Source organism: Dromiciops gliroides, chromosome 1 (assembly GCF_019393635.1).
Source record: "Dromiciops gliroides isolate mDroGli1 chromosome 1, mDroGli1.pri, whole genome shotgun sequence".
Classification (NCBI taxonomy): Eukaryota; Metazoa; Chordata; class Mammalia; order Microbiotheria; family Microbiotheriidae; genus Dromiciops; species Dromiciops gliroides.
The window spans coordinates 614,075,631-614,093,053 of record NC_057861.1 but is presented as its reverse complement, the minus strand read 5'-3'; the positions used below and the strand labels follow the sequence as shown (position 1 = coordinate 614,093,053).

Here is a 17,423-nt window from a genome sequence, read left to right as displayed (position 1 = left end):
TGCCTTACCAAAAAAAACCCAAAAACTACTCTTTGGCATTTAAAGCTTTTCACAGTCTAGCTCCAGCCTATGTTTCTGGACTGATTACGTATTAACCCCCTTCCAAGATTCATTCTAATTGCCTGCCAAACTATTCTACTTGCTGTTATCCACATCCCATCTCCTGCCTCTCTGTCTGTCCCCTGCCTAGAATACTATCCTCCCTCTCCCCTGCCCCTTGGAATCTTTAAAGTCAACTCAAATGCTACCTGACTTCCCTCATTGTGTTTTACAACCCCATTTACTGTCTATTTATTCTGTACTGTATGTACAAACCGGCAGCATGATGGGGCAGTTGATAAAAAGCCAGCCAAGAAGTCTGGAAGGCCTGTGTTCAAGTTCTGCCTCTGATAAGGCCTGGCTAAATGACCCTGGGCAAAAGTCATTTAACGTCTTAGTGTTCCAGGAACTGAGGCAATTGGACAACCTCTAAAGACTACAAATTACAAGTTTGTCAATCTGCATTGACAGAGGCAGTTTCCATATACTGGGAGTTCAAGACTTCTTCATTACATGTTTTGTATTCTGCACCCTACTCACCCCCAGGATCATGTAAGCACCTTAAGCGCAGGGGCTATCTTTCTTTGGTATTTGTCAACCTAGCACAGTGCCTGGTACATAAAAAGTACTTGATAAATGTCTAGTTTGATTTGCTCATCATTCATAAAAATGCATCAAGTGATCATTTCTTCAGAGCTCAGTTTCATGTTTAAGATCCTTTCTGACTCTAAATCCTATGATTGTAAGATAAATGCTCCAACTATCTATTTCTGAAACACAAAAGCATCTTGATTTAAAAAAAAACTAATTTTAACTCAAGTTCTGCAAATCAAATTCACTGTCCCTCTGATTATCCAATTACTGAAAGAAAGGAGGCAGAGAAATTTGGGTCCTGGTAAGGCTCCTTTTCTAAGACTCTAGTGCCTGATTCCTTTCTCTTGCTCTTGAGTTCAGCATTCTTCCACCGGACTGTTCTAAGGAGATTGATTATATCCAACTCAGGTATGACTAGACAAGTTCCTAACTATGAAAAGATTTTTACAAAAAAAACCCAAAACACTAGCTATTCAAACTTACGCCACTGATTAACTTCCAGAGTACAAGCATTTAGCCAGTCTTCCCTGAAAGCTCCCAACCTCAATATTATTCTAGGAAACTGTTAAATTCTTTGTTTCTATCCTCAAGCTAGATCCCTTCTCCTCTGCCTTTCATTTCCCCATCCCCTTGGCTGACCCTGGGTACACCTCAGATGTGTTGGTCTTTCCAGTGTCTATGCAATGCTCATCATAGACAAGGTACTCAAAAAGTCTGTTACCTGAATATGATGCATACTAGATTGTTCTAAATGCTAAATGTTCTGATGGTGTATTTCCAATGTTACTATTTCCAAGCAGCTCACTCTCAGTTCTCTGTAAAGAGCAATTTAAACTTACAGGGTCAAAATTATGGCCACCCTGTAACCTGCTTTCCATTTATAATACTGTTGCTATGAAACAAACTACCCTATAACATTGTTTCATCCAGTCACATTTCACAGAACTACGTAACTTATTTATGAACTACATTAGTTTATATTGTATTATATTACTATATGCTTATGCTTGTGCTTATATCAAGACTGCTTTTCAGCAGCTCTGAACATGGTGAATCACTACTAGTACAAAGGAGTTGAAGTGTATTAGTGAGTACTTAAACATTCATTCATTTCTAAACATCCTATGCATACACCCTTGCAAACATTGATATGTAACTTCCTCATTCAGCCTGGCATGCCACTCCTCCTTACTTCTACATACTTCCCCTTTCTTACTTCAAGACACTGCTCAAGGATCATCTTTTGCATCAAAGCTTTTGTTATTCTCTCCAACTTCTAATGAGCCCATTAAACTGCCTTATATTTAACTATTTTGTATATACTTGTATTTATACTGCATATAGTTACATACATGTCTTTCCCATTGGACAATCCTTGTAAGGATTGTTTCTTCTTTGTAGGTATATTCCTAGCACTCAGCATAATGCCTGGCCTATAGCAGCTGCTTAATAAATATTTGGTAAATGACTGATTTCTGGGTTTGTGCCTTCCCTGCAAATGACCTCCAAGGTACAATAACAGTTATTCATAAAATGCTAAAAGGCTTCTTTCCTCACAACAATCTGGTAAGGGTGGGAATATAATTCTGATCTCCATTTTATAAAACAGTTAAATAATTGGCCTAAAGTGAAAGAGTAGGTATCATCTGACTGCAATCAATGTCCTTTCATGGCTTCAAGCTGTTTCTCTCAATATATATATAGTCCAGCACATAGAACTTGTAACTTCTGAATGTCTGTGCAATGTTCTCAACACTTGAAAAGATACTCCAAAAAGCTGCTGCCCAAATATAATGCAGGATAGATTGCTAATTTTTAAAAGCAGTTACATCAACTTTCCATTATTATCCATGTTAAATGGTATGATATTCATAAGCCACTTATATTTATCTTTAGAATGTATTTATTATTTTCCTATCAGATTTGTCTTCTAAGTGTTTTTCTTTGGTCAATGGAAATATAAAATAAGTCAGCTGCAGAATTCTGGCATAAAAAATATCATCCACAATGTGTAGGACCAGGAGAGGTGTACTACTGGCCATGTGGCAAGAGCAAGGATTAAGAGATGGGCAGCCCAAGTGTTGCAATGGTAAAAATACTTTAGAAAGGGTTCTGCTGGGGAAATGCTCCATAGAAAAGTTTGTGGAAACATTTGAACAAGAATCTGACAAAAGGAATGATGAGTTGGGGGGGAGGAAGGGTATCCACATCAAGAAAAACAAAGTATCATTTTTGCAGGTTAATCTTAAAATTAGTTGGTAATCCCTTAACATATACTGATAACAATAAAATGAAAACTGGAAAACAGAAGAAAGTGCTCTGAGACTCTAAAATTTGTGGGGTACATTTACAAAGTAAATAATCAAATACTGTTGAGTCAACTGCTTCCAAGGTGACTAAAAGATATAAAGAAAATTAATAACAGAGAATTCCATATATGTGTATATATACACATATGCATACATATGTACACACATATATGTGCATCATGTGCACGCACGCGCGCACACACACACACACACACACATATACAATTTCATAGGATCAGAGCTTGATAGTTGAAAGGTACCCTGGAGATAATCTGTCCCAATCCCTCCAGTAGAGAGATAAGAAAACTAAGGCACAGAGAGACTTCACCTCCTTACCCAGGATAACACAATTTGGAAGTATCTTAGCCAGGGCACAGGTCCAGGATCTGATATAAAACATTCTGCTTGGCATTTGAAAACCCTTCACAACCTGCTCCCTTTCTACCTTTGCAGTCTTCTTACACCTTCAGATCCTCTACCTACTCTACACTATCTACCTACACTAACCTACTTATTGGTGCCTCTCACATGACACTCCTTTTTTCTCTCTAAGACTTTTTACTGGCAGTCTCTAACACGGGGAATGCTCTCCCTCCACCACCTCTAATTCTTGATTTCCCCTAGACTCTCAACACCCACCTCAAATCCCACTTTCTACAACAGGCCTTTCCTGGTCCCTCCCACAATTAGTACTTCCTACAGAGACTATGCCGGATAAATAGTCATTCACATCATCTCTCCACTAGAAGGGGAGCTCCTCAAAGACATGGCATATTTTTGCCTTTCTTTGTATCTTCAGGGCTTAGCATTATAGCACATAGGAGTACATAACAAATGCTTGCTGAGTGACTGATTCTGAACCCAGAGCTCTTTCCACCATCCCGTTTTAATTCGTTACCTAGCTCCAGAAATGGGAGGTTTTAGGTTGGCTGGGTTTTTTGTGGTTTTATTTATTTATTTTGGGGTGCGTTGTTGTTGCTGTTGTGTGTGTGTGTGTGTGTGTGTGTGTGTGTGTGTGTGTGTGTGTGTGTGTGCGCACGAAGCCCAGCCAAGTCTGTACTCCTCTCCACCTCCTAAAATGATCTCACTGAGCTACCAGAAAATAGAGGTCTTAAGTCTACACAAGTCCTCCTTGAAAGGCAGCAACCTGCTACTGTTCGCGATAGTCTTCTTTCTCCCCACTAGAGATCTGATTTAGCAGCAAGAAAAGGAAAAACAAATCTTCCCCAAACACGTGTTTGATGAATGTGTAAAAAAAAAAAAGTAATTCCCATTCAAACATTTCAAAACGCTGAGCAAATATTCAGACAAGTTTCTAAGAAGAAAATAATTCTTAGTCATGGGGTGATGGAATTCACTTGCACACACACCTTCTTCTCCCCCCCCACCCCCCCGGGGCACTCAGGAAAGCAGCCGCTCCTCTTCACACCTAGTTGGCCCCCTGCCTCCGAGAGTGAACAAAAAGAGAAGCGAAGGGATGGTCTGCCTCCCCCTGCCCGGCCCGCGGGGCAGGAGGCTCAGGCCAGACTGGGAAGGCGGTGCAAGGGGGAGTCCGGAGCCCCTCCTCTCGTCCGCTGCCCCCCATGTACCCTCCCGGCCCGGGGCAGAGAGGCCGGCCCGGGGATCTTGGGCACCCCCCTCCCCTCTCCTCCGCTCCGCTCCCCTCAGCGCCACCACCCCCGCCTCCTCGCAATCTCTGTCTGCGGTCTGTCTGGAAGAGGCGGCGGCGGAGCCCCGGGAGGAGCGCTCCCCTGCCTAGCCCAAACCGCCCGACCACCACCAGCGCCCCCGGGGCCCGCGCCATGTTGGAGAAAGGGGCCGCGGCCCCAGCGCCCCCGTCCGCCTCCGCCGCCACCCCGGCCCCTCCCCCCCTCCCCCGGCTCACCCGCCGCCCCTGGGACCAGCCCCGTGGCCGCCAGGAGGAGAAACATCTGGTAGCGGGAGGGAACGGTCACCTTCCCCGCGACGGCCGCCACCGCGGCCGCCTCCATGGTCCCGCGTAGTTGTACGCCTCCGGTCCGTTCGAGGGGCCGGGGCCGCGTCTCGGTGCCCCCGCCCCGAGGAACCACAGAGCCTCGCCTCGCGCCGCGGCCTCGTTCGGCCCCTTTGTAACTGCTCGGGGGTGGCCCTCCCATTGGCTACGAGGGCCGTCCCGGCCCCGCCTCCCGGCAGCTGCTGAGACTGGAGAACAACAAGAGAGGCGAGAGCCCGGCCCGCAGGGCCGCAGCCAATCCGAGGCCGTAGGGCGCAAGCAACGGCTGGCCCCCGCCTCCTTTCTAGTCCCTCCACAGGCTCACCCCGCCCACCCCGCCTCCTTCCCTGGCTCCCAGAACTCACCGCCCCCTCCTCAGCCCCACCCCCCCCACACACACCCCGCGTCCCCTACGCCGGCGGTTTCGGATGGTGCAACAAGAGGGGAGCAGCGAGCCGTGCAGTGCGAGAGGAAGCCGCCGCCGAAGCTAGGAGCTCTAGGGGTTCTTAGAGCTGGGGGCGCCCGCGGGGCGAGAGCATCTTGTGGCCCCAGAGGGGAAGTGTTTTAGGACTGGGGGCCGCCTTTGGGGTTTCTTTATATTCTCTACACTCTGCTCGATGACTACGGCATCCGCACCCCTTCCCGGGGGACCGTTATCGCCCTGGGCCACTGCAGAGCCGCCGCTAGCTCCGGGCCACTCTTCTCTCCCCACCCCCTCCTCCTCCTCCCAGCCCGGGACAGTCCCCACTCCGCCGGCCCCTAGACTCCCCGCCCTGCAGAGCTGGGGCAGGAGTTCCGCGGCCCCCCTTCCCCCTCTGCCCGGAGACTTGACCTCAGGGGCGTCTCTTCTTAACCACTCTTTTTTATTATTGAGCCCGGAAAGGAAGGCAGGCCGGCTGGGATTGGTCAAGCCCGTTTCCTAATAACTCCAGCGGCGGGATAGGGGAAGGATCCTCTATTTAGACGCACGACCTCCGAGAGCCCCCGAGGACTCCAAGAGCCCGTTCCTCTCCGGCTCGCCCCCTTCTATTACAGTCAAATAAACTCCCTAGAAACTAGGAAGGAGTAGAGAGAACATATGCCGAGACTAAGCATCGCGTTTTGCAAACCACAAGTGGCTAATGTTTTAAACCTACGGTGTTTGCATTACAACGGTTATCCAGTGTGCCTCTTTGGGGAATCTTTGGTTTCCTTAAAGACGAAAATAAGCTGAACTACTTTTCCATTCTTGATTTTTCTCGACTGAGAGACACTCCTCCCACCTTCACTGCAGTATGTGCCAAAATAATTTAGCAGCCAGACTTCTGATTCTGCAATAAAATACTTTTACTTTCGATACAAATACTATGCAGTTTTTAAACACTAAACTTTTTTTTTGAACAGAAAACACAAATGGATATTTTCTATTTGATTTAAATCTTATTTTTTTTAACTTAATAAATGATCTCTCCTTGCCTCAGCCTCCTGGCTTCCTTCAAGTCACTGCTAAAATCCCACCTTCTGCAACAAGCTTTTCCCAGTCCACCTTCATACCTCCCTTCAGTGATTATCTCCAATTTACGCTGTATACATTTTGTTTGTTCATAGTTGTTCGCTTGTCTCTCCTAGTAGAATATGAGCAGTTTGAAGGCCAGGACTGTTTTTTGCCTTTGTGTGTGTCCAGTGCTTAGCACAGGGCCTGGCATAAAGTAGATGCTTTATGAATACTTATTGACTGGACTTGTTCACTTGGATAAGGAGCTTATCTTCATTTATGAATTCCCTTAAAATGTGTTTGACTATATTTTTTTTTGCAGGGCAATGAGGGTTAAGTGATTTGCCCAGGGTCACACAGCTACTAAGTGTCAAGCATCTGAGCTCAAATTTGAACTCAGGTCCTCCTGAATCCAGGGCTGGTGCTATATCCACTGCACTACCTAGCTGCCCCTAGCTATAACTTCTTAAAATTGGTTAATTAAACACTTTAAATCTAGACTTTAAAAGCCTAAAAAGAGTGAGTGGGAGTGGTGATTAAGGCTGATGCAAGTGAATATAGTTTTTTATCCTCCTGAGAGTGGCTTGTATTTAAAGAGTTTAAATTATTAAGATAAGTGAATTAACTCACTGGTACCTGGGACACTGGACAGCTAGATGGCACAGTGGATAGATGCTGGACATGGAGTCTGGAGGACCTGAGTTCAAATGGCCTCAGACACTAGCTTAATGACCTTGGGCAAGTCACTTCACCCTATTTGCCTCAGTTTCCTCATCTGTAAAATGAGCTGGAGAAGTAAATGGTAAACCACTTTGGTATCTCTGCCAAGAAAACTCCAAATGGGGTCACAGTGAGTCATGGGATAGGATTGAAAGACTCAACAACAAAAGCTTGGGTCACATTTCACCCCATTTAGAGACCTTTGTGCTACCTACTGCTTACCTGTAGGAGCAGAGAAAAGGAAAAGATGAAAAGACGGGAAGAGAAGCAGCCTCCACTCCCATCCCATCTTAGGAATGGGGTTCAGCAATTTGGTGTCTCACTCAAAAAAGTTTCTAATTCTTTTTTTTTTTTAATGTATGAGGTATTTTATTTTTTCCGTTACATGTAAAGATAGTTCTCAACTTTTGTTTATACATGCTTTACAATTTCAGATTTTTCTCCCTCCCTCCCCTCCCTCCCCCCTCCCCTAGACAGCAGGTAATCTGATATAGGTTATATCTATATATCTCTATACATATACATATACATATATATATACACACACACATATATATATACACATAATAACATTAATCCTATTTCTGCATTAATCCTGTTACAAGAGAAAGAATCAGAGCAGTGATGCAAAACCTCAAAATAGAAAAAAAACACAACAGCACCCAAAACAAAAGAAATAATATGGTTCAATCAGCATCCATACTCCACAGTTCGTTCTTTCTTTTTTTTTCTTGTTGTTGGAGATCCTCTTCTATCATGAGTTCCCTGGAACTCTTCTGTACCATTGCATTGGTGAGAAGAATATAGTCCATCACAGTAGGTCAACACTCAATGTTGATGATACTGTGTACAATGTTCTTCTGGTTCTGCTCATCTCACTCATCATCAGCTCACGTAAGACCCTCCAGGTTTCTCTGAACTCTTCCTGCTCATCATTTCTTACAGCACAATAGTATTCCATTGTATTCATATACCACAACTTGTCCATTCCTTTAATTCCTTTCTCTTCTCTGATTGCTAAAGCTAACATTTCTAGAACAATATTAAATAATAGGGGTGATAATGGACATCCCTGTTTCACCCCTGATCTTATTGGGAAGGCCTCTAATTTATCTCCATTGCATATAATACTTGCTGATGGCTTTAGGTAGATACTGTTTATTATTCTAAGGAAAGCTCCTCCTATTCCTAAACTCTCTAGTGTTTTTATTAGGAATGGGTGCTGTACTTTGTCAAAAGCTTTCTCTGCATCTATTGAGATAATCATATGATTTTGGTTGGTTTTCTTATTAATGTGGTTGATTATGTTAATAGTTTTCCTAATGTTGAACCAGCCCTGCATTCCTGGTATAAATCCCACCTGGTCATAAAGTTTCTAATTCTTGATCTGGCTTTTTTTTTTTTTTCCTAGTAATTGCAGTGTGTTCATGGGCCAGATACAGTGTTTTTTACCCTCATAAAGTCCTGGATAAACACTGGCCAACTGCATCTCTCCAGGTCCCATAAGGGCCTCCATCTTTCTTGTTTTATTTTGGTTTTTTTTTTTTATTTTTTGGGGGGGTTTTTTGCGGGGCAATGAGGGTTAATTGACTTGCCCAAGGTCACACAGCTAGTGTCAAGTGTCTGAGGCCAGATATGAACTCAGGTCCTCCTGAATCCAGGACTGGTGCTTTATCTACTGCACCATCTAGCTGTCCCCATCTTGTTTTATTTATCATCAGCTGTTTTACTTAGTTTCCACTCCAGGAACTTCATGCCTTTCCCCAGGATAAACTCATCACTGGAGACCTCATCATCATGCAGATTGACTCATCTTTTGATAATCAGCACCTTCTTGGTACTCTCAGTTGCCTCTCCCCTCAGACTGTGGGGCAGAAAGGCTAAGCTGTCAACTCAGATCTTTCCAAACAACTCTTCATTTTTCCATCAATTGCCCAGCTTAGTTTCCAACAAAGTCCCATATGCCTCCACCCCCTTTTTAGCTTCCTTTTGTGAGTTGTCTTCCCCAGAACTTAAGACAGTGTCTGGCACTTAGTATGTGCTTTAAAAATGTTTATTGACTATTCACAATAACAGGTTGAATTCTCAAGTTAATTTTCAGGAATTGCATTTTAGTTCGGTTGTTCCATGATGATATTTTGGAAAACATCTCAAATTCATTAGTAAATTTCCTGAATCAATAGCTCAAAATTGAGGTCTATGGTGGTGGTGATATAGAGATCTTTGATATAGACAGATTAATATAGTCGTCTCTATATATCAAAAAGGCCCTGATATCAACACCACCATAGACCTCAGTTTTGAGCTAGTAATTCTAGTTCACCAATGAAACTGTCTATTTTTATATAATGAAAATAGTGATGTCTCTGTATGTCACATCTTTCTATTATTTCTCTTTTTGTTGAGACACTAAGAGGAAGAAAATGAAGAGCAAGGTCCTTTTTGCCCTTTCCTAACACAAGTTTTAAGCAAAAGGTAATCAGGCCTTTCTTGAAAGTGAAGGTAAACTCCTATAGCAGAAGGAAGTTTGCTATTTTTCATCTCAGGAATACTGATTAGGAATATTGGAGCCCTAGACAAACTAGGATAATATATGATATATCTAAAGTAGAAGTTATTAACTTGGGGGGTCAGTTAACATTATTTTAAAAATTAAGACTATACAGAATGTTCTAAAAGTCTTAGTGCAGTTTCAAGCTAAACATTGTGATTCGGTATAATTGTTTTCCTATGTAATCCTATGTATATTTCATAGAAATAATTCTGAAGTATCTCTGATTACTATATAGTAATACTATATAGTTGCCTTGGCAGGCAACCCACCTAGGGGAAGGAAACCTTGATTTTAAACCTCCACTGCCTTGTGGATATACCCATATATGGGAAAGGCTTCGGGAGTTAACCCAGAGGAAAAATCAGGAGCCAGAGTCCCTTAGGCAGTTGGATGTTGGACATCACATCCCTCTGGCAACTCCTGCAGCAGCAATAGTGCCAAACTGTATTGGCTCTGCCTCTCCTTTGGATCCGCCAATGTCGAGGAGAGGGAAAACGTGCTGCATGGGCAACAGCTTGTTTTCCAATTGATCTGCCCAGGCCAGCGCCCCAGAGAGGGCACTCCAGCTACTCCTCATGGGGTAGATACAACATGGTATGCGACAGTTACCGATTATAAGTCACTCAGGAGCTGCAGCTCCCGTATCAGATTGCACAGTCTGTGGCTGATCCATGGTCATCCTCAACTGGTGGAGGCCTACACACACACACACACACACACACACACACACACACACACACACACACACACACACACCCTTAAAGAAAATTCAAAAAAGGCTAAAAGGAATTATAGTTTAAAATTAGTTAATGCTGGTGATGAAAGTATAACAAGTTTAATCTATTGAAGTAAATCTTGAGGAGGAAGGTAAGGAAACAAGCATTTTTTAAGCACCTACTGTGCTAAATGCTTTATAAATATTCTCATTTGAAATATTTAGGAATGGAGAACACTTTTTTTTTCTATCAAGCAGAGACCACAAAAGAAAAAAGTCAATGTAAAGCCATATTTAAATAACAAACCATTTAGGAATGATTTTATGTTTGCTGTTATTGAGAGACAAAATACAAAATGTTTGATTTACCCACTTAAAAAAAACTAAGAGCAGAGCTTAAAGAAGTAAAACAAATGAAAAATATATTTGAATTTCAAAATGTTGAATACCTAGTTATGAGAAAATGATTAGAAAAGAGGAAAGAAGTTGAAAGAAAAAAAGGAAGAGAGACAAATAGGTGGGAAGTTAAGAGACTTGAAGGACAGATAAACAGAAATCAAAGAATCTTGAGAGTGAAAGAAAATTCAGAATGTCCTGTTGCAACCCCCAACCCTTCTTTTTTTTCAATCCCTGGTTAAATTTAAAACAAAACAAAAATAAACAAAAACAAAACAAACAAACCCTTCTCCAGGCTCTTGATCTTCAAAATCTTCAACCTGAGAATCTCCAACCCAGAGGCCTGGCCCACACTCCCACTTAGAGTAATCACCATAGCCCTTTCTGCAAGTCAACACCAGCCACCTGCCCAGCTCTTATTAGTTATAATCCTCATTCTCCAGGACTGGCCTTCAACCAAGATTAAAGCCATTACTCTTACTCTCCCTCCATAGCTATTTAAAATCTCCTTTGGGGCTGATTCTGGGCATGATCTGCAGTAACTGCCCATCCCCCTTTCTCCCATCACATTGGTTTTTAAATCTCAGGCATCTAGCCTCTTCAAGACTTAACACAGGTCTTCCTTTCTTAAACCAAGCTTTATTGTCCCTATCTCTCCCCACCCCCACCAGTGAAATGTATTGCCAGGTAGCTATCCTTATTGGAAAAGAATCCCTAATCCACTTTGAGGCAGCATGGTTTCAGTGAGAGAGTGTGAACTGGAAAATGAGGAATCCTGGTTTCTGTCCTTATGCTATCATTACCTCTTCTATGACTTGGAATCACAATATATTAGTGCTAGAATGAAAATAATAGAAAATCTACTCCAGCCCTGTCATTTTATAGTTGAAGTAGTCTGGGATTCAGTTTCCACATCTGTAAAATTGGGATAAGCTCTAAAGTTCCTGTCTAACTTTCTTTGATTCTAATATATGTATATGCTAATTCATGACCTTGCCTTACAGACACACAGTTAATTGGTGTATCAATATCTTAAAGAATACATCAGGGGGGCAGCTAGATGGCACAGTGGTTAAGCACCGGCCCTGGATTCAGGAGTACCTGAGTTCAAATCCGGCCTCAGACACTTGACACTTACTAGCTGTGTGACCCTGGGCAAGTCACTTAACCCCCGTTGCCTGCAAAGAAAAAAAAAAAGAATACATCAATAACTCCCTAATATTTTCCATGGAAGTTTAAAAAAAATGTTAATGGAGGAAAATGTTAAATGCATTATAAGGAGAAGGAACAGATTTTTTAAAATTGTTATGCTAATTATCCTGTTGTTAAGAAGAAATTTCCATGGGAAATATTTTTCAGTCAGGCCACTAGGCCCATAGAATGACATATTATCTTCTACCTTCTCACACCAACATTCAGCAGAATAGTTGTCTGACAGTTCATAAATTAAGTCTACACGAGACCATCTCTATACCCTGTAAAAAGTTGAGATCTTAAATAGGTCAAAAAGAAATCAGGTTTTCTTTTTTTTCCATCTTAGGTGGCTTAGTTGGAAAATATGTGCCAAAGAAACAAGCAAAAAAGGATTTAATATTTATGCTGCAGTTTAGATCTAAAAACAAAGTAGAAAAGGACAGGTAGATTTCATTTCAATGTAAAGGAAAACTTTCAAATGGTTATAGCCTACTATATCTAACCAAGACCAGAATAACTTCCTTCTTCCCTACCCTACATCTACTCTTCATTCCATATCTTGCTTTGGGCAAAGTATTCAAATCAATACTACTTTCTTGGTTGGGCATGAAAACTGATTGTCTTATGAATCAATTTAACTTCCTAGACTCTCCAGACTAAAATATTCCTTCCTTGAGGGTAGAGATTATCTCACTTTGGTATTTCTATTCTCATTATTTAACACAATACCTGGCACAAAGTAAATGCTTAATAATTTTTAATTAATTAAATCAATCATTCATTCATTCATTCATTCATTCATACACTTGTCCAACAGGGGAAAGGGTTTTGGGGGGAGGGAATTGGCGGTAATAAATTTCCTTTCTCTAGAGTTTTTCAACCAGTGACTGACTTCATAGAGGGATTTGTGCTACTGTGTGGTCCTTTCTGTCTCTAACATTCTAAGCCTCCAGGACCTTACCCTTCAGAGCGAAGGTAGCATGTTGTAGTGGAAGGAGTACTATATTTGGAGTCTAGGATGATGACCTCCAAATGTTTTTATAGTGGATCTTTATCAGTATTTTTTTTCTCTTGGTTGGTGTTTGGGGAAGGTAAGCGGGGGATTTCTTGATTATACCTTTGCAACTGATGCTATGGCTATACAAGTCTAAGTTCTCTTATAACTGCCCTGAGAGAATGACTTCTGACTTAGAAGGGGAAAACTCAAGAGCTTGCATGATTGGAGGGTGTGGAATGGGAAAGTATAGGCGTGTAATGGATAAAGATTGGAGCTGTGGTTGTTTGTACTGGAGATAAAGCTATTACAAGAAGGGTGGGAAGCAATCAATATGTCCTCTGTTGATCACATGCCTTTCGAAGCCATGCTGATCTACCCCCCTTCCCAAGGTCTCAGACCCCACTTTGGAGATCATTGGTCTTGGATATATCAATTCAAATCTCAGCTCTGCTACCTCTGTGACTTACCTTGGGCCTCTCTGGGCCTTACTCAGTTAATAGTCAAGCATTTATTAAACACATGATATATACCAGATGATGTGAAAAGCACTGCAGATACAAAGAATATCAAAAACAGTCCCTGCCCTCTTTCAAGGAGCTCCCATTCTAATTTGGGAGAAAGCATGTAAATCTCTATAGATATCCAGAATATAAACGGAGTAGATAAAAGGTAATCTTGGAAGGAAGTCTCTGAGGGGAGAAGGGTGAGGGCCTTCCTACCTTTCCAGTCTTATTACACCTTTTTGTTGTTGTTGTTGCTCAGTCCTTGACCAATTCTTCATGACCCATTTGGGGTTTTCTTGGCAAAGATAATGGAGTCGTTTGCTATTTCCTTCTTCAGCTCATTTTACAGATGAGGAAACTGAGGCAAACAGGGTTAAATGACTTGCCCAGGGTCACAACTAGTAAGTGCCTGAGACAGAATTTGAACTCAGGTGTCTTCCTGACTCCAGGCCTAGCACCCAGCTGTCCCTTGTTACACCTTTCCCCGCGCCCCCCTCCCCCATCAATGTACTTGGTGACACTGACTTCTTTGTTCCTCACACTAGGCACTCCCTCTCTCAGCCCTGGCTAGGGGAGGAAGCAGGGGGCAGGACAGCACTGGTTGTTCCTCCATGCCTGGAATACTCTCCCTTCTCATCTCTGTCTCCTGGCATTCCTGGCTTCAGATCCCCATTTCTTTAGAAGCCTTTTCCCAAATCCCTTACTACTAATGCCTTCCCTTTGAAATTATCTCTAATTCATCCAGTTTATATATTGTTTGTAAATATTTGTTTACATTAGACTATGAGCTCCTTGTGAGCAGGTACAGGGGTTTTTTTTTGTTTGTTTGTTTTTCATTTCTTTGTCTCCTCAGTGCTTAGCACAGTGCCCTGATACATAGTAGGCAATTTGTTAACTGAACTGACTTGATTTTAATCAAGTCAACTTTCCTTATCTGTATAATGAGTTTGTACAAGATGAATCTAAAGTACTTTCCTATGCTTATATGATAATAAGAAAAGGCATTTTCTGGGAGTCATTGTGGCAACCTCTTTATAGCTCTATATTTGTCCTTCAGCAAAGTACCACATCTTTGAAGATTTACCTTCCTTCCTTCTGTGTAGGTTGAAAGTATTACACGATTCCCTTAGTGTTCTTCCTACCCTTTCTCGTGACCTTTTCTTCTTTCAATAGAGGTTGGGAAAGATTCACTATAGCGACAAGGGATTTTGAAAAGAGAAACTATCTTTATATGCCACAGCTGGGCTCCATTATTTCATCCTCTTGTTCCCTTACATTATTATATTGTTCTCTTTTGTTTTACCACCAAAACTAATAAGGAGGATGTATAACATTTCAAATGCCATCCTTCAAATATCTATTTCACCCCTGGGATACAGGGTATTTAACAGGCTCTGCTGCTGCTGCTGCTACTGCCATTATTATACCTGATCCCTGGTTATTTTACATGAGACAGGTTTGGGAGAATTTTTTTTGGTAACTATTATGAAGAGCCAGGACCATCTTTTACAGTGTGCTATAAGATGTACTGCACTTTTCTTCATCTATCCAAGATGAAGAATTTTTGGACTTCCCTGGGCACGAAAGATCACCTTGTTAAGACAACTCTAGCCACTTAGCTCTAGTCATGCTTCACTGCCATCTTCCTGCATTGTCATACTGTATACTCTTTCCTTCCCCCTTCCACTTTTTGCCCTGGGCATAGTAATCAAACCAGTTACCACCATTGTTCCTGGAAAGGACATGTGAATCAGTCACCTATGAATCAACTCATCCTCTCTGATTCTCCAGACAGAAACTCCCTTCTCTACCCATCATCCCCTTATATGTTTTGCCTCCCTCTATTAGAATGTAATTTCCTTTAGAGCAGGAATAACTTTCTCTCTCTCTTGTATTTATATCCCCATTTAGCACAGTGTCTGGCATATAGTAAGTGCTTAAGTGCTATTCATTCATTTGTTCATAAGTTATGAGTGCAGGTGGTGGTGGGGTAGCATATAATACATATACATACTTCTATATCTATATCTATCTGTCTGTTCTGAGTTTCTCCAGCTGCAAGTACTAGATCAAAAGAACAGGATGGAGTTGAGTTCTCTTATTTGTCTATGGCTCTAGACCATCATTTCAAAAGCTCCCTCTTTACCTCTTTCCCAACCTAACTCTTTCTATGCCTCTTTATCAAAGTTTGTCTCAAACAAACTGAAATAAGCCCCTTCTCCACTCAATCAGTGTCATGCTGAGTATATATTTATGTCTATATTTATACACACACACACATATATATATACATACACATATATGTAAGAAACCCAGCACCTTCAGGGCATCTTCAGATCACCTCTTCCAGGCTTGGTTGGAAGTGAGGTTAGACATTTAGCGATTCATTCATTTTGGAGTTTTTGATATATGAGGAGAAAAACAGTAGGCCAGATATGGAACTATTATGAAATGACCAGGAGTTTGTCCCAGATGTTATCATCTACAATGTAGCTATGAGATCTCCCAGTGGAGGAGACCCTTCTCCAACCCAGCAGGCCTACTCCCTCCTTAATCCCTGTCAGAGACTCAGGCTACCAACCTTGAGGGGTTTATGATTATCACAGAGGATGGAGGTGGGAGGAAATCTTATCAAATGTCGTAAGAGGAAACCTTGTAGGTCTTCTGCCTTGGTGGGGCATATTTTCCTCAGGCATAAACTAATCTAGGGACAGACTCCACTCTAAGACTCTTGGGCTTAATCCATAATCAATTTCTGGGATCTATGGCAATGGGGTGGCTTAGTGGAGGAGAATGTTCTGCCTCTACTTGCTGCTATTCTCCTCTCCTCCATCCATTTCTCCAGTTGTTGTTATTGTTTGTCCTTCATTTTCAAAGAGGACCAGTGACATTTTGGGTGATGACTTGACTTGCATGTGAATTGCATTTAATTGAGACAGAGTTATGAAAAGTCCTCAGCCTGAGTCATTGAAGTCCACTGGTAGGAAAAAAATCAAGACAACTGGCCATGGCCCAGGATACAGTGGATTACCTTGGTTTCTTCAATGCCTTAACCAAGCTTTATGCACTTCACAGTGCCTGATTCAGCCACCATAATGGCTGTTAGAACAGATTGTTCTTATCAGCCCATTCTGCTGAGGAAAGTTTTCACATGCTGGAGGTAGTCATCCCCCTAACTCACCAACAGGTTTGAGGCCCATTAGTTACCCTCAAACTAGTTTTGCCCATCTGCCAAGATGGTTTTTCTTGGAGCCAGAGGTGAGAGTTAGGTGATGGTAGACAACAAAGTTAAATAAGCAGCCATGAAAAGGGCTCAGTAAGCCCTCATACCTGAAAGTACTAGTCCTCCCTGAACACCACAGTAAACCTCAGACTAATTCTCCCCAGTCCTCTGGCTTTCATTTTCTTTATGACTTCTGGATTTCTTTTGTGTAATGGAAAAAATATTTTGAGTCAGAGATATGAATCCCAATCATTACTCTTTCACTTGAGACCTTTTTCAAGTGGATTAACCCCCCTGGCCTCAGTTTCTTCTAAGGAGTTTAGACCAGATGATCCTGTGATCCCAGATTTTTTCCTAATTCCTTCCATCTCCTAGTTCTTATTGGAAATTAGTCCTTTCCTTAAGACAACACAACCCTTTGCACCTTCTCCAAGGCTGCTTGCTCGTTCTTTCACACTCTCTTATACATGTACAGGGCCAGGAAGAGGACTTGGTATATACACTCTGCTCCTCAGTGCTGCTGTCAGACTTTTCCTTTGCCACCATTACCTAATAGTCACCTGTGGGGACCAATTTTTAATTGGGGAGTGCTAGCTAAGCGGCTCGCCTCAATATTGGGGCAAGGAAGGAGACCAGCAGCCTCCCTCAAAACAGAACAAGATTTATTTTAACAAGAATGAACTTAAAAAAAAAAAACACAAACAGGATCAGTAGGATCAAGGGAAAGGAAATA

General features: G+C 42.0%; 1 protein-coding gene across 1 annotated transcript in view; it reads right to left on the bottom strand.

Annotated features, from left to right (window-relative positions):
* Positions 1 to 5,086, bottom strand: part of TGFBR1 (transforming growth factor beta receptor 1) — a 60,182-nt gene extending 55,096 nt beyond the window's left edge. Inside the window, exon 1 of the mRNA XM_043974095.1 lies at positions 4,828 to 5,086. Within this exon, the coding sequence (XP_043830030.1) occupies positions 4,828 to 5,077 (250 nt within the window). The 5' untranslated portion in view covers positions 5,078 to 5,086. The remainder of the gene's footprint in view (positions 1 to 4,827) is intronic.
* Between the last annotated feature and the right edge of the window lie 12,337 nt (positions 5,087 to 17,423).